This window comes from Tubulanus polymorphus, chromosome 4 (genome assembly GCF_964204645.1).
Source record: "Tubulanus polymorphus chromosome 4, tnTubPoly1.2, whole genome shotgun sequence".
NCBI classification, from domain to species: domain Eukaryota; kingdom Metazoa; phylum Nemertea; class Palaeonemertea; order Tubulaniformes; family Tubulanidae; genus Tubulanus; species Tubulanus polymorphus.
The window spans coordinates 5,021,806-5,036,996 of record NC_134028.1 but is presented as its reverse complement, the minus strand read 5'-3'; the positions used below and the strand labels follow the sequence as shown (position 1 = coordinate 5,036,996).

General features: G+C 37.3%; 3 protein-coding genes across 5 annotated transcripts; 1 reads left to right on the top strand and 2 right to left on the bottom strand.

The window, feature by feature from the left end:
* Positions 1-290: 290 nt before the first annotated feature.
* On the bottom strand, positions 291-7,694 carry LOC141904537 (inactive rhomboid protein 1-like). Its single transcript, XM_074793131.1, has 14 exons — positions 7,623-7,694; positions 7,020-7,274; positions 6,440-6,731; positions 6,209-6,358; positions 5,719-5,849; positions 5,343-5,597; positions 4,866-4,983; positions 4,692-4,766; positions 4,308-4,469; positions 3,892-4,044; positions 3,562-3,729; positions 3,039-3,139; positions 2,806-2,959; positions 291-2,564 (listed from the first exon to the last, which is right to left on the bottom strand). Exons 2-14 carry the CDS (start codon positions 7,232-7,234, stop codon positions 2,127-2,129), a joined length of 2,412 nt encoding a protein of 803 aa, XP_074649232.1. The 5' UTR covers positions 7,235-7,274; positions 7,623-7,694; the 3' UTR covers positions 291-2,126.
* Positions 7,695-7,838: 144 nt separating this feature from the next.
* LOC141903706 (cytochrome b-c1 complex subunit 2, mitochondrial-like) lies at positions 7,839-11,383 on the top strand. The gene is made up of 13 exons (XM_074791946.1): positions 7,839-7,963; positions 8,160-8,225; positions 8,428-8,577; positions 8,664-8,728; positions 8,849-8,905; positions 8,986-9,110; positions 9,200-9,297; positions 9,401-9,554; positions 9,988-10,190; positions 10,273-10,353; positions 10,595-10,671; positions 10,763-10,916; positions 11,036-11,383. The coding sequence occupies exons 1-13, from the start codon at positions 7,925-7,927 to the stop codon at positions 11,120-11,122; spliced, it is 1,356 nt and encodes a 451-aa protein (XP_074648047.1). The 5' UTR covers positions 7,839-7,924; the 3' UTR covers positions 11,123-11,383.
* Positions 11,384-11,636: 253 nt separating this feature from the next.
* LOC141903663 (N(6)-adenosine-methyltransferase non-catalytic subunit METTL14-like) lies at positions 11,637-15,191 on the bottom strand. 3 transcript variants are annotated; one of them, XM_074791883.1, is made up of 11 exons: positions 14,956-15,191; positions 14,618-14,691; positions 14,091-14,191; positions 13,860-13,959; positions 13,725-13,772; positions 13,386-13,473; positions 13,206-13,296; positions 12,940-13,078; positions 12,771-12,863; positions 12,561-12,677; positions 11,637-12,286 (listed from the first exon to the last, which is right to left on the bottom strand). In XM_074791883.1, the coding sequence occupies exons 2-11, from the start codon at positions 14,681-14,683 to the stop codon at positions 11,804-11,806; spliced, it is 1,326 nt and encodes a 441-aa protein (XP_074647984.1). In that variant the 5' UTR covers positions 14,684-14,691; positions 14,956-15,191; the 3' UTR covers positions 11,637-11,803. The 3 variants fall into 3 exon arrangements, with proteins under 3 accessions (XP_074647984.1, XP_074647986.1, XP_074647985.1); XM_074791885.1 differs by having other exon boundaries at positions 13,860-13,956; XM_074791884.1 differs by having other exon boundaries at positions 14,979-15,191.

The window sequence follows — 15,191 nt, the reverse complement described above, 5'->3', positions numbered from 1 at the left end:
AGCAAGAATTGATTAAGCCACCTACTGGATTATATTTGGCTGGTTACGATCAAAGGACAATGTCTTGCACTCCTAGTGAATCGCAGAGATGTCAAAACACGGCTCTATTTTTAGCGATAGCAGTATTTTGTGTGGATGTGGATTTTCGTGTTCGAACATCGGTTACGACTCGGACAAATCATTAATTTCTCTGTAGTGTTGACTCGATATTTTACAATGGAAGATTTTAGATCATCCTCGGCAGGTAGAAATAAATCAATTAAAAAATTGGATTTGAAATAAATCTGTTTTTATTTTTCGATAAGCAGTTTATGAGTGCAAATTGAGTACAAAATGATAATTGAGTGAAGTCAAAATTGTAAAACCGCTCAGCAGAAGTTCCTATATAAACTGTCATATTTTAAGATATGGTATCACTTAAAATGGCTTCCATACCCGGTATTCCAAACGTCATGATTGCAAAGCAGAAACAATTATACACAAAAAAATACATCAAGCTGATTTATGACATTACAAAACAATACATTATTTTCAAAAAGAAATCACATAAACTACATGTCATGAGTAACAATTTATATTTTTCCTTAGCTTTAATCTTATCAATATTAATAATTATTAATATAATTATTTAATCTTATTAAGCCAGCAGATTTTAAGCACATTCGAATTTCACTATTATCAAGTTCTAAATACATGGTCATTGAAGACAAGTAGTAAAAAAATTTCTGAATGCCCCTCTATGTTATCATAGTTAAACAATATTCAATATCTTCAACTTGTAAATACACATGTTCTCATCCACGTGTATGGCTAAATTAAAATCTACCAGACAAGTGTCGTCCTGCATTACAGGGATTGTAACTCCTACCATAATAGACATTGTGCATAGCAATTCGCACAGCATCATCACACAAAAATTAGCAGTACCAATCAGAAGCTTAAACAGCTGTGCAATGAATGGGTGAACTATGACTGGGCAACATCACTTAAGGGAGCGTCACTTATTTTCTTTCATGTTTTTGTAATTCATTAATATTTAAGTATTCAATTCATTAAATCAAATAGTGTGAATATTAAATAATCACCAATATGAACTACATGTGTATAATGGAAAACTACGGTATAAATTAAATTAAAAAGTGTATGTAAAAATATCTTCAGTCAACTTTATAAAAATATCCAAATCTACACTGTACATTGCACATGTTTATTCTGATATTGATTTCTATTCTACTATGGACGATTAGTTATTGATCTTTATTCACACTAGAGTGAATTCAGGTTTACCAGATTACATTCTTGATTTATCAGCTGATAAAAATATTGTGAACGAAAAGCCGTGAAAAAGTAAGTAGAGATATGAAGAGGCAAAAGTTGAATTATTCCCCTCACTCACCAATACTGATATATCATACAATACCTATATGATGTTGCTTCAATTCCTATCCTAGCATCTTACATGAAACACTTATTTCATATGACATAATACGATACGATTACTAATACATTGTAAAACATATTTCCTGAGGGTTTGCTACACCTACGTCTTGTGTTATATCAGATATTGATGAATCTTCCTCTGCAGGGTTTGTTGTGATGGCATCTTTCATACTACCACCACAGGACCATGAACCATTGTCCAAGTAGACTGAGAGCGCAACTATTCATGCACTATCACTAATATTGTAGATGACATCTACAACAGGGTATTTTTGCATGTCTACAAGGGCAGGGGTTCATACGATCTCACAGAAAGTTGATGCTTCTAGTAGATTTTCAGAGATAATGCAGTTTCAAAATACCATATACAGTGGAACCTCGTTACAAGGAATTTCACGGGACCAGAAAACGTGTTCAGTTATAACCGATAGTTCGTTATATCCAGTATGAAATTAATTAAATTTTCTTACTTGGGACGAAATTCTATATTTGCTAATGATGAATCGTTGTCTCCGAGTTCGTTATAACGAGGTTCCACTGTATTGGTTGATTTTTGAGGCATCGAGTTTGACTCCTCGCGAAGAAGGATGAATTGGCGCAGAATATTTAACATTCATTAGTATTTTATACTATATACGTAGACTGAGGATAAAAAGCATTTTATATTCTAAGAATCGAGAGTGTCATTATTTGATGTCGTCTTTAACTCGTCGAATTTGGACTCCCATGTTCTCGCAGAACGTCGCTGTGAACGGAATACAATTGAAATACGAGCAGAACTTGCACTCGTAAATCGGCACGACGTAGAACAACACGATCAACATCGCGAACAACGCCAGAATGGAGAACGAACAAATGACGAGCGTGATGATTCGATTGCGTCGGTCCTGCGAGCCGATCGTTACGAACGGCAACACAAGAAACGACAACAATAAACCGAACAAAAACCCGAACAGATGCGCGTAATTATCTATCCAAGGAAGTAAACCGAGGATGAATAACACCATGATGACGCCGATTAATTTGCCGACTCCGGCGCACGGCCGCTCGATACGTTTCCAATTGGAAACGTACTCGACGAGTAAACACGCTAGAACACCGAACTGACATCCAGCTGGTCCTGCCTGAAATACATAAATAAAACAATTGAAATTACACCAAAGATGTACGAATAGGATCAGTTTTACAGGGTGGCTACTTTCCACCCATTTACAAATCTCCTGTGTTTTCCCTGAATGCGATAACAAAAATTCCCTGAGTGAATCGAAGAAATTTCTAGGTCCAAAATGTTACAATTCACACATTTTTACAGTGAATCAAGTAGTGATAACGAAGCGCATTTTACTCATTACTAGCCGAACATACCTCTACAAGATAAGGAAGAAATATAGCGCTGCCTAAATTTCCTACGACACCACTACCCATGTATATGACGCCGATTCTGATCGGTCCAGCCATCTTTTCTAAATCTCGCATTACGAGTATTTGGAACAGTATAGTCACCAACAAATGGAACAATCTGAAAAATCGGTAAATTTTCATAGGTTTAACATTGATTAAAGCAACAGGCACTTCCACAGTAGACTGAAATAACTTACCCTGCTGATAGAAACAATGATGTCCAGAATCTATAAAACTGATCTGGATAATCAGCATTAGCAAATGGTATCATTCCACAAATCTCTTTTAAACATTTCACCTGGAAAAGTTGAAATTGCCATACAGAAGTGTTATTGTACATGTATAATTCAACATATTATGATTCTCTGTTGTTCAGCATACTAATATATAACTTGATTCATGAGATCATCCAGATTATAGGGTAGCTAGAAAATCAGTCATGTGAAATGAGCAATCCGAAAAGGCCCTAATATTATTCTAGGATACATGTTTTGTGAAATCAGCATCCCCTCATTGAAAAATATCTGTTGGGATCCTTTCCTCTGATCAGCAGAGATCAACTCAATTACATCAGATGTCATAGTCAGTAACCCTTTGATAGATCTAAATGTCAAGTGATCAATATTATTGATCCATAACACAGACGTATCATTATACGCTAACAACATCTAACGCGTATGGCTATACAAACTATCAGTCTATATAAATTCTATTGATTACCTGTGAACAGAGGAAAGCTTCCTCGTGGAAATAACCTCTGATGAACGTGCAATGTTCTCTGGTAGTGATCATACATTCGCCTTGTATACCTGTACAACATGGATGTCCCAACAATTCACATGTCATGTGTCGCGAGGAATTTGATGCTTTCCGAGTATTCTCACAGATCTAAAAGAAATTTGAGAAAAAAAACTTCCCTAATTAACATTCGATAAGTGGTTGCTTCTAAACACTATGTAGCATTAGTAATATCTAACTTACTGGCAAGATCCAGCATCAATTATGTACATGTAACAATTCAAACTGAAATATCTATGTATATCTACTTACAGGCCACTTAGTAATATCATCCTTCCATTTAAACGGAGTTACAGACATCGGTTTGGAGCAATATTTCGGATCCTGACCGCAAACTGAACCAGAAACACGATCAACTTGGCCGGGTTCCTGTACAGTCCATTTCATCCACGACGACAAAGTCGGCTATGTAAACGAAAATTTATTGACATTTCATGCAACAGACTCGAAGATACTTATCCGTGGTATGGCCCATAGAATTTGACAAGAATCTTTTGTTAAAGAATTTGAACTCGCCAACCCATAGACAGCAAAAGAAAGGAAATTCCCCCTAAAAATTAAATCCTGTGGCCAGCTGCAAAGTCATAGCTTAGATTTAAGACCAGTCTGAGACCAATTTAGTCATACAGTCAATGTAACAACGTAAGGCTCGTCCGTGTTAAACTTACCGAACATTCAGCCTTAGAGCTTTGTACGCAACCAGAGCCGTCATTACGAATACAACAAGCAGTTTTATTCTCTTTAACCGTATCAGAGTTCAAGGCATTGTAAACATTCAAATCTCGTCTCATACACGGTGAATACTTCGCTCCCAAATGTATCAAATCAGCCTTTAAAATATTCACATACCGTAATACAATCAATGAAATCAATATGCATGCTCCAATATGTGTGGAAAAGAATCAAATATTTGAAAGTTTTCAAACTAGAAATTTCGTAACAGATTTAAGACTTGTTAAATAAATTGAATATTATATCAGAATATGAAATATTCAGTTGGTCTAGTGGGATATTGGTGAATTTATAAACTACTCGAACATGGGAAAACTTACCTCTCTTGGACCAATCCAAAGATTATCTTTCTCGAAGTATGAAACTTGTTCAATAGCGAGACTCGTTTGTAGAACCTTATTGAAAAAAGAATGATACGAGTTGTTACCGATACATTTCATTGTACGATTATAGCAAAAAATAAAACAGGAAATCGATATCATCGTTTAAATTACTTCGGCTTTAATCGTAGATTTCTCAAAACCGATCGGAGCAATACCATACACAGACACTGAGACGATGTATATGACGATTTGCACGAATGTTACCCAATAGGTAAAGTATGGCCGATAACTGAAATGGTAAAAAAGGATTTGATAAATTTTTGAAACCAGTTTCGAGTAAATTCTCATGCCCAAGTTGTGAGTTATGTAATAAACAGGGGCGGATCCTGGAGCAGCCTTTGATAGGAGCACAAAGAAATGAAAAAGTGAGATTTAAATCATCGATGTTATAACAGGAATACATATGCATTAAAACATTTTAAAAAGTTGAATACGACTGAACAGTTAAAACAAGTGAAAATAAACTAACTAATCACAATCCCATCTATTGAACTAGCTTCTGACTAGTTTCATATTTTTCAATATAGGAAGTTCTACATTGTGATCAGATAAACATCAAAATAAACTCTTTGAATAACATCGACATACCTTTCATCTTCAATATCATCCAACTGTTTTTGAGCTTTCCTACTTAAGGGATCTTTCTTCATCTTACGCCCGCACAATTTACCGACAAAACCCATACCGAAGCGCCGTCTGTCGGAGTTATCTTGAACTTTATCCATCACGTTATCGAGTATACGCTTCATACCAATACCGCCATCGACTGTATCGACCCCGGGGGTCGACGGCAGAGGCTGCGGTGGACGTCGGGGTTTTCCCCATCCTGCACGCACAGGCGGCCTGAAGATAAAATCGAAAAACCTTAAAAATCTTTAAAACAATACCTATCGGTGAACTTTGAATATACCGATGCTGATATAATGCTTCAACCTAGTATTTTTTTCAAGGTAAGTTAACTTACTGAGCTGGTATGACATCATCTTCAGGAATGTGAACGAGTGGCGGTTTTTCCGGTTCAGCCGGTGGAATCGGTGCCGAGAAATCGAAAAATACCTCATCTTCTAAATCTTCGGTTAACATCGATGGCATCCTCTAAAATATACAATATCCAACATCCAACAATGTATGACTACGTCTGCTAATCTATGAGCGGTGAGATAATGGGGTACAGGCAACTCTACCGCGCTGCAATTTATTCTACATTTCAATTAAATTGGAGTCAACTTTTCTCTTTAAAAAATCAAATTTTAGTGAAATCTATATCATACACCGAGTGAGAAAGCAATTTTATTTGATGATTTGTTTGGTAGTTTTCGGATTTGGAAGCCTAAGAATCCAGTTCAAATTTCAGTGAAAATGAACTGATTTTCACAATGCATAACCCAGTGTTTTGTAGCGCCATCTTGTGAGTGTTGGTTGTACGTCATTATTCGTGTTAGTCTGACACCTACCATTAAACTAGCAGGGGTAGCTGTGGCAGGTGCAGTGACCGGAGTCGGTCCTATACTCAGGTCAAATCCCTCATCAGCTGCTGTAATATCCGACGGAGCAAATGTCCGACTTCGTGGTCCGTCTTTCTTCTTATGCTTCTTCGACCGTCGCTGAAAAAAATAACAAAAAAATATTCGTTTTACTGATTTTATTGTGAAATCGCGGGGAAAACCAGAGGATTTGTTCCGTACCATTGAACCGACTGCCATGCTGATTAACGAATCTTTTTTCAATCTACTCGCCGGAGCTTGCCTTGTCTGTCGCCGGAACGACATCGTCGATTGTTGTCGCCCGAAGTCGACGACGTCGCCGGACGCGGTGACCGACGGAGCCGCCGATAACGACTGCTGCTTGAAACGATGATCGGTAACGTTTCCGGTTTTGCGATTCAACATCTTCACGCGTCGATATTCCCATTTATCCGAGTTGAACGTATCTTCGTCGCCGATTCCAAAAAAGTTAGCGGTGCTCTTTTTAAGAGTCCTGCGTGAAAAGATTTATGGATAGAATATTGATTATCGTTGTCTTTTTTTCACTTGGCTAAGGTACAAGACGAAGGATGAGTTAAACCCCTAAGTTCTGTAACCAATCAAACAACTTAAGACCAATCTTAAGATTTAAGACCATTCAAGAAAATTTAAGACTCAAGTCATGACTGAGTAACCAGTTCCATAGTTGAGTCTTAAGTCCAAAAAGAGTGATCTTAAATCTTAAGACTGGTCATAATTATTGAACTATAAAATATTGAATCTAAGCTGGTCTGATATATACCTTCCGAGTCCAGCCAGTCTCGATCCGGTGCTAGGCTGTGGTCCTTGTGCTGACGAATGAACGTGCTGTACCGGAGCTGTCAGTGGCTGTCGTTGAGGATTCGAATGAAACATCGCATCACTGCCTCCACCAGCATTAGTATAAGAAGTCGTAGCCGGTGCCGATACGGGGCCACTTGCCAGAGGCTGCATTTCCACATCAGGCTTGTTTGACATCTCAAAATCTTTTCAAAAACTCTTCAATTCAATTTTTTTCCTTGAAATAAAGATTAAAAGAAATTATCTCTGATTTCATAATTACATATTATAGGCCTTATAGGGAATGGGATGGCAATCAAGATTCAAGTTTCCAGGAGTTTCAGTAGAACTCGTAAAAAAGAATAAGAAAGTATTCCAGAGCATTTATTGATTAGGATCACCAGGGGCTTGTCACAATTTGATGATGGAGGATGGATGACACCAGCCAGTGCGACTGAGTGGTGGCAGTCACGACACTATCCCCCTGCGCCTAGCCCTAAGCAAGCAAGGCCTATAAAAAGTTTATTAGGCTGTTAGCGTTATTTGCTACAGAATTTGAACAGTAATGCGAGAGTTGGTTACTTACAACTGAACACCTCCATTCATCTATTATTTCACCATCAAAGGTTTCGATACTTTCGACACTACTGTCCGGAAGTATCCCAGTAAACAAATAAATAATTTCCTAAATCCAATTCTGAGTCCTAATCCGTGAAATACGGACGAATACAAATTAAATTAAATTTATTTCTCACAGGACTTATTCACCGCTAATTAGTGTTAACTACAACCTTGACATTGAGTATTTCTTCTTCCTGGTTGGTGTTCCATAATTTGGAATTTGTAGAATTTTTGGCCACATTTCCCTACGATAGAGCACTTGTAAATATGAAGGCGGTCAACAGAAATATTCTATCTCACGTGAAGGTAAGACATCTTTAGAGATTAAAGTGAGAAAAGTTTGAAAAATGATCAATTTTCGACCAAAAAACAACAACTTCTTTCAATCAAATTCAACCAACAAGGCAAAAAAGTCAAGATAGATCAAGAAGAGCAGCCAGACAGTTCATGTCAACATTTTAGCTAGTTTTATCGTCACTATCAGTTTCTCTCTTTATTACAGCGAAATCTTTCTGCTCAAGCGGCCAGAAAAACAACAGAGGCAAGTTCATCTGCCCAGCCAGCGAAGGTATGTTGTTATATTCCTGGACCTCCTTCCCTTAGACCAGGTGATTGTCGCATTCTCAATTCGACAAAAAAGCAATATTTTCCATTTTATTCTTTTGTAACTTCATGACAATTTTGTTACAATGATTTTAAAGCCCATCCGCGGAGCTAAAAATCTGAGTCTGATATCAATATTTGATATTACAGTTTGTCGTTTATTGCAGGTATCGCAGCTACCGAATGGAGCAGTCGTAGCATCAGTGGAGAACTATTCTCCAATCACCAGGTTATCAGTGATCTATAAAGCTGGAGCGCGTTACGAGCATCACCATGCGTTAGGAGCTTCTCACTGCATTCGAATTGCTTCAAATTTGGTGAGCAATCATTGATAGATAACTTCAAGAGAACCAACCACCAGAACAGGCCTTCATTTTGTTGTTTGTTTTTTTATTCTTTTCAGAGCACAAAGAATTGCTCCAGTTTCGGATTAGTGAAGAACATTCAGCAGATTGGAGGAGTTTTCGGGTAAGATTTAAGGAGTTTTTCTAAATATTCAGATTCAGAGGCTGTCATGATTGTGATTGATAGTTGATGAATATGAATCTTGTTGATCTAAAGAATTAAAAAAATTTTTTTGACTTTCAGATGTTCAACTTCAAGGGATCACATGATATACAATATGGAATTCCTCAGAGGGCATGTGTATGTATTTGACTTGAGAATTAAACATTTAAATGCTCATGAATTTGTCTTGATAATGGATAATCGATTTATTTTTTCAGCGATGTTGGTGCTGAATTTCTGGGACACGCTAGCACTGGACCGGCGTTCAAACACTGGGAAGTGCACGATGTACAACCTCGACTGAATGTAGATTTAGCCGTACTCAACGAACAACCCGTTACCCGTAAGTATTATATCTGTGTGTGAAATTACTGCAATCGAGTTATCGCAAAAACTGTAAGTCATCATCATCATCATCGACCTATTTTGTAGAATTAATTGAACATCTTCACACGGCTGCCTACAAATCAGGCCTGGGAAGATCTCTCTTTGCTCCATCATTCATGGTTGGCCATTACTCCCCAGAAATGGTAAGTCAATATTCTTTATTGCTTTTATCGATGATTTCTAAGCTCGTACGAGTCTCACGTTTTTCGCTTACAAAAATGCTTTTTTCTCCTTTTTGGGAAAAAGCTTCAAGATTTTGTCAGCCATAATTTCACAAGTGGACGTATGGCCATAGTCGGAGTCGGCGTCGATCACGATGTATTGGTCGAGAGAGCGAAAGAATTTTACACGCCGGTCGCCGGAGGAGGTTCCTCGGCTGAAAAGACTAAATATCGAGGAGGTATGATGATATTGATTCAAACGAAACTAGCAGAGAGAACTGCAATTTAGGATTTAGTGCCCAATACTATCTCACATTTGTGATTAATTTAAACCAAACTAGATTCATAGCAAATCACCCCAAGTGCTTAATATTGAAAAAAATAGTAAGGCCTTGATAATAAGCTTACTTTGTACGAAATTTTTAAAGTGCTTACTTATGGTATCCCAAATAATTCTTCGTTGTTGAAAAGGACGAGTCACTTGAGAAAAGTGTCACTTTTAACTTTCAAAGAGTCAGTGCTTAAAAAGTGCTCACTTTTGCCTCGGCCTTACTTCTATGAACCCTGCTGGAATTGGATTTGATTTGTCAATATTTTTGAACCTGTCTTAGCAGAAAATGTCTACGGTATTTTTTCATGATAGAAAAAGTACAATTATCAAATTTTTTAAAGGCGAAGCGAGAATTGATACGATCAGTGAATTCGCTCACGTTGCGCTCGTATCGGAAGGAGCAGCGTTGAACACGAAGGAGGCTCTGGCACTCGGGGTCGTCCAGCAAGCTTTGGGATGTGGACAGCATATCAAATACGGAAGCAACACGGCGTCTTCGAAATTGAATCAAGCAGCTGTAGCCGTTACTAACAATCCTATTTCGGTATGAAATATTTTAATATTTGTTGTGTTGAATTAAATCTGTGTTAAGAGTTTTTGAACAAAAACTTATGTTTATTTTGAAGGCTTCGTGTTTCAATGTGAACTACAGTGATTCCGGTTTGTTTGGATTCATCGTATCGGGACAAGGTGAAGATATGGGCAAGGTGAGATCACATAACTCATCAGGTGCAGTCGATCGTATTACTTAATCCAGATCATATTGATGAAATTAATCTGGTTTATGAGAAATTTGGATTTAAAAAAAGCATATTTTTTTACATACATTTATATATGTTAAGGCGGATTGACAGGATTTCACTATATCTACCGATAAAAATACATTGAAAGTAAAAATGTGAATTGATTACAATGTGCTAATTCTTTGACGGTTTCTCCCTTTGTCAGGTGTTACCCGCGCTAGTAGCTCAGATGAGAGCGGTCAGTAAATCAGGAATTGACGAAGCGGATATCACCCGTGGAAAGTAAGTTAATTTACTACTCGCGAGTCTAGAAAGAATTGCTCCGAAAGAAACGACGTATTTCGAATCTTATCGATATTCTATATTTTTTCAGGAATCAGTTGAAGGCTAATTTACACATGTCAATAGAAACTGGAACAGGTCTCGTTGAAGAGATGGCCGTACAAGCCATTACAACTGGAAAGATCACTACCATCGAAGAGATCAGTCAAGCAATTGATTCTCTCACATCTACCGATATCAACAATGTAAGTAACCGGGGTAACTAATACTTTAAACCACTGGAAAAATCGTATCGAAATTTTGAATTTCCTTTTGTCTGTACTCGCTATGTGTGTATTTTATTATCATGCGTCATATTTTTCAGATTGCTAAGAAAGTAATCACTGGAAAAGCGTCAATGGCAGCGATCGGCGATTTAGCCACGACTCCGTTCCTCGATGAACTCGTGTAACTTTACTTAAATTAGGTTTCGTTTTAAAAAATAGTACTATTTATACAATACAGTGAGAAGTTTGTGTCATGTGAATTAATTCATAATGCTTTGTTAATTTAGAACGTGTATTCATTTATTACTAATACGAAGAATATTTCATAGTTAGAAAGAAACTAAAGAACACTTCCTTAAATGACTCTTTTCTGCGTTTCTGATTTTGTGAACATCTTGGATTAATTGATAGCCGATCTATTGTAAAGAATTCCAACCATAATAAACTGTTGTGTATTATATAAAGGTGTTTTTTTTCGCTTCGTAATAAGGTTATTTCCAATCAACAATGTTAATGTCTTAAAATAGACGAAGGCTGTTCCAGAAGTCTGTACCACACATTAAAACATCTTTCGGAGGTCAGATCATCCATTGCAAAATCACTCCATTGCATCTAGGACTAATGTGTAAGAGGCTGATCAAACCCTCAAAAGGCCTCAAAGGCGAAAAAATTAAAGCGATATAATGTAGGATTGTTCGTAAAAAGTTAATTTATTTTTGATGTAAATGTACATGCAGAAAATGCGTTGTTTACTGAAATGGAATACACGTACAAAATCTTGATAATAGTGAAGAACAAGTTGACATTTCTGATGGACATAATGAGACAAAAACTTTAAATGAATGGGGAATGTTTATACACAGTTACTATCTATTTTGTCCTCTGTGACCACCACCTCGGCCACCAGAGGAAGCTCCTCTACCCCGTGAGGCATTGCCTCTACCACTCCAGCCTCGTCCACGGCCACCGCGCCCCGATTGTTGTCCGTTTATTTTCGGCGGCGGAGATTTCGGGCGGAGTCGTTCGATCTCCTCTGAACAACCAGTCAGATAACCGTTCACTTCCTTGTTAAAGTAACCTTTATAAATTTCCGATTCGAAGTTACTACTGGTTAACTCGGGACCGATAGTTAACCATCCCGGTCGAATCGTCGAGTCGCGTCCGAATAAATGAAGTCGACGCCGGCCGAGGCAAAAATGTTCCATAATGTGAAAGATTTCGATGGGTTTCTCTTTGCTGCCGTATTCCGGTTCTTCATCGATGATCAAGTCTATATCGACGTTAGCGTGAATGAAATCTCCGTCGGTGCTACGTCTAACCGTACCTTTAATACCCATTAAACAATGTTCCTATAAATAACCAAGAAAATACGCCAGCGATATTAGTGAATAAATAAAATCCATACATTGATTCATTAAAAATACAATAAGTAACGAGACGAGTAGTACTATATAGGTTCACTCATTCACCTGATGAAGCTTCTATACATTAGAAGCGAAAGCTCGTGCGTCAAATAAATAGTTAACCTATACAGTACTACTCCTCTCGTTACTTATTTGAAACCTGGTTAACACGGCTACTCTACGAATATTAAAAATACAAGCAAGTTGTCGGTATGTGTACCTTCGTTCGTTGAAAGATAGCCTTCGGTTCGAGGTTTTTGTTGTGTCCAGGATTTTTGATGTTCGTTTTGATCCAGCAAATATCTTCACATCGTCTGAAACCCCATTTCTTCAAGCACTGTGAAAATATTTGAGAGAATGGAATAAAGAAATTTTACCTAACAGCGCATTAGACTGCTTTGCATGAAGTATCAAGATAGACTAGACTGACCCGTCGACCCCAATCCAAACCATCGCTGGACCCACACCAGATCCACAGGAATGATCTCTGAGCAGCTACGTCACTGATCTCTAATTTCTCAATCTATAAATGAATAAATACAACATCAATCTGTAAAAGATGCTCTCTCTACATCTGTCAATTGTTACCAGATAATTACCTCTTCCCAGCTCCAAAAGCGGTCATAAACGCAGCCTTGTGTACGCTGATATTCCTCCAACGGTGGTTCGATATATATCACATCGAATTTGCTATCCAAATCTCGCATATCGTAGGTTTCCAAATCACATTTCAAATACCTGAAAAAGTGACGAGCGAAAAATAGGATACGACACAAGGATTAATCATGAATTTAACGTTTTTTTATCATTACTGATTGGTAAATTATTTGAACGATGAACAAAAGATGGTATTCAGGTAACATACATCGGAGGCGTGGCTGTAGTCTGTATAAGTTCATCTTTTAATCTGATCAATTCACGAAGTTTCGGATACTCTTCAAATCTGTTCGCCAAACCTATCAAAAATAACCGAAGTCCAGCAAAATGCACTAAAATCAAGTATTATATTTCAAAACTGTTGATTTATATCATATACGGTACTCACCAACATCACGAATAAAATTCTGCGGACGTTCTCCTGTGTCAACAAAGTTCTGACAATAGTCGTTGTGCGGGTTTGCACTCTGTGTTCCCTGTGAAGAAAAGTAATTCAGATATAAGATGATCATAGAAGATTATAACATTTCAATAAATCATAGTACAATATATGGTAGGATTTCCACCAGTCGGAAGGATTGCATCAACTCTATCTTGTTGTTTATCAATTTCTAAGGAGCCAGCTTAATAATTGATTCTCTTGCAGAGATATGTGCAGCAAAATGATTTAATCCTATCTGAATTGAAAAACTCAAGCAGTAAATAGAATAATCTTTCCAAATTTCACCTTCAGAAATGCACTAGAATCAGTGTAGACTTCGCTTTCTTCTATTTCCTAAAATTGACGACAATAAAAACCTAAGTTTCAACTTCATACACGACAGTGATCGATGTCCGAGATACTCTAACATCATTCTCTTACCTCTTCGGGTTCCTCAGTTGGTATTTCTAGTTTACGACCGGTACTGGTATCAAATACAGAATCATCTAAACTTTTTTTCTTCGCCGGTGGACTCTCACTGCTACAGACGAGAAAATATTTAACTCATTTTGGCCTAAGCTAAGGTGGAACCCTTTTCGAATATAAAGGGGGATATCACTAACGTTTTAAAACATTAATAATCAACTTGTTACGATAATAGGCCGGACTTACGTAGAAGCTTCCGAGTCTTGCTTGGACACAGTTTTCTCCTCTTGTTTGTCGATTTTACTGGATAAAACTTCACGCAATTCATTTGCATCAGCAACCCCATGCTTTTATCGAAAAATACAATCAGGGAAACAAAGGATTAGAATAGTTTCATACTTTATGTTAGCATTCTAACTGCTGCAGTTTAGGCCTAGGACACCTTTCCAGTGTGTGGCGCTAGTATTATTAAAGAATACGGTGCTTATGTCTGTCTGAACAGGGGCTCGTATCAGAGTTGTAGATTAATGTAAAAACGATAATCAGTTAATCCAGTGTCTATAATTTATCTAATAACAACTATAACAGTTGTAGAGATATAACAATATGTATATAATAATAGTCTATTATAATACATGTTGTTATTTTATATAAATTATGGACACTGTGGATTAACAGATTATCGTTTTTGCACTAGCCTACCTACTATGCTGATCCAAGCCCCTTGGCGTTCGAACCCTGACAAACTCAACGTAGTATACTTATACCGCTACCTGTAATGCCAATAACTGTCGACGTTTTTGGGATCTTTCACGCAATTCCTTCAGACGGTCACTCATTATTCAATCTGTAAACAAAACCAACAATCAATACATGAACTTGAATGTGGCGTGGGACATCGACGCAGATAAAAATAGGCTGTAGCCTAACGCCTTCCATGGATCCGTCAATTGACGATGATGATGATGATGAATGGTTGATATTGATAGGCCTAACTTTTAAGTACTAATTACATTTACAAAGGCCAAAGGCAAAGCCAGGAATAGAATTGATTTTTAATAAAAACTGTTGTTGTTCAAGGGCCTACTAAAAGGAGGTAGTACATTATTACCTCTCTCTTCTGTTTCTTTATACCTTGATCTTATTACTGAAGAAATCGCTGTTAAATCTACTCTGACAATAGATACCTTGATCGGGATTTAAGGATCAAAAACTTAATTTTGTGTGGCAAGTGGGGAACAATATAGACAAATTCAATACAATGGCAGGATGGTTTCGAATAGGCCGTAATTCGTTAATAGGCTGAGAGTCGAACCTGATTATAGGTTCGACCCATACATGCTATTT

Coding starts and splice junctions, on each gene's coding strand:
- LOC141904537 (XM_074793131.1), bottom strand. CDS start 7,234: ATGTCAAACAAGCCTGATGTGGAAATGCAGCCTCTGGCAAGTGGCCCC. Junction 6,732..7,019: donor AGACTGGCTGGACTCGGAAG/GTATATATCAGA, acceptor CTTTTCACGCAG/GACTCTTAAAAAGAGCACCG. Junction 4,045..4,307: donor GCTCTAAGGCTGAATGTTCG/GTAAGTTTAACA, acceptor TCGTTTACATAG/CCGACTTTGTCGTCGTGGAT.
- LOC141903706 (XM_074791946.1), top strand. CDS start 7,925: ATGAAGGCGGTCAACAGAAATATTCTATCTCACGTGAAG. Junction 8,226..8,427: donor CATCTGCCCAGCCAGCGAAG/GTATGTTGTTAT, acceptor CGTTTATTGCAG/GTATCGCAGCTACCGAATGG. Junction 8,906..8,985: donor GAATTCCTCAGAGGGCATGT/GTATGTATTTGA, acceptor TTATTTTTTCAG/CGATGTTGGTGCTGAATTTC.
- LOC141903663 (XM_074791883.1), bottom strand. CDS start 14,683: ATGAGTGACCGTCTGAAGGAATTGCGTGAAAGATCCCAAAAACGTCGA. Junction 13,773..13,859: donor CAACTGAGGAACCCGAAGAG/GTAAGAGAATGA, acceptor CGTCAATTTTAG/GAAATAGAAGAAAGCGAAGT. Junction 12,287..12,560: donor CTATCTTTCAACGAACGAAG/GTACACATACCG, acceptor GGTTATTTATAG/GAACATTGTTTAATGGGTAT.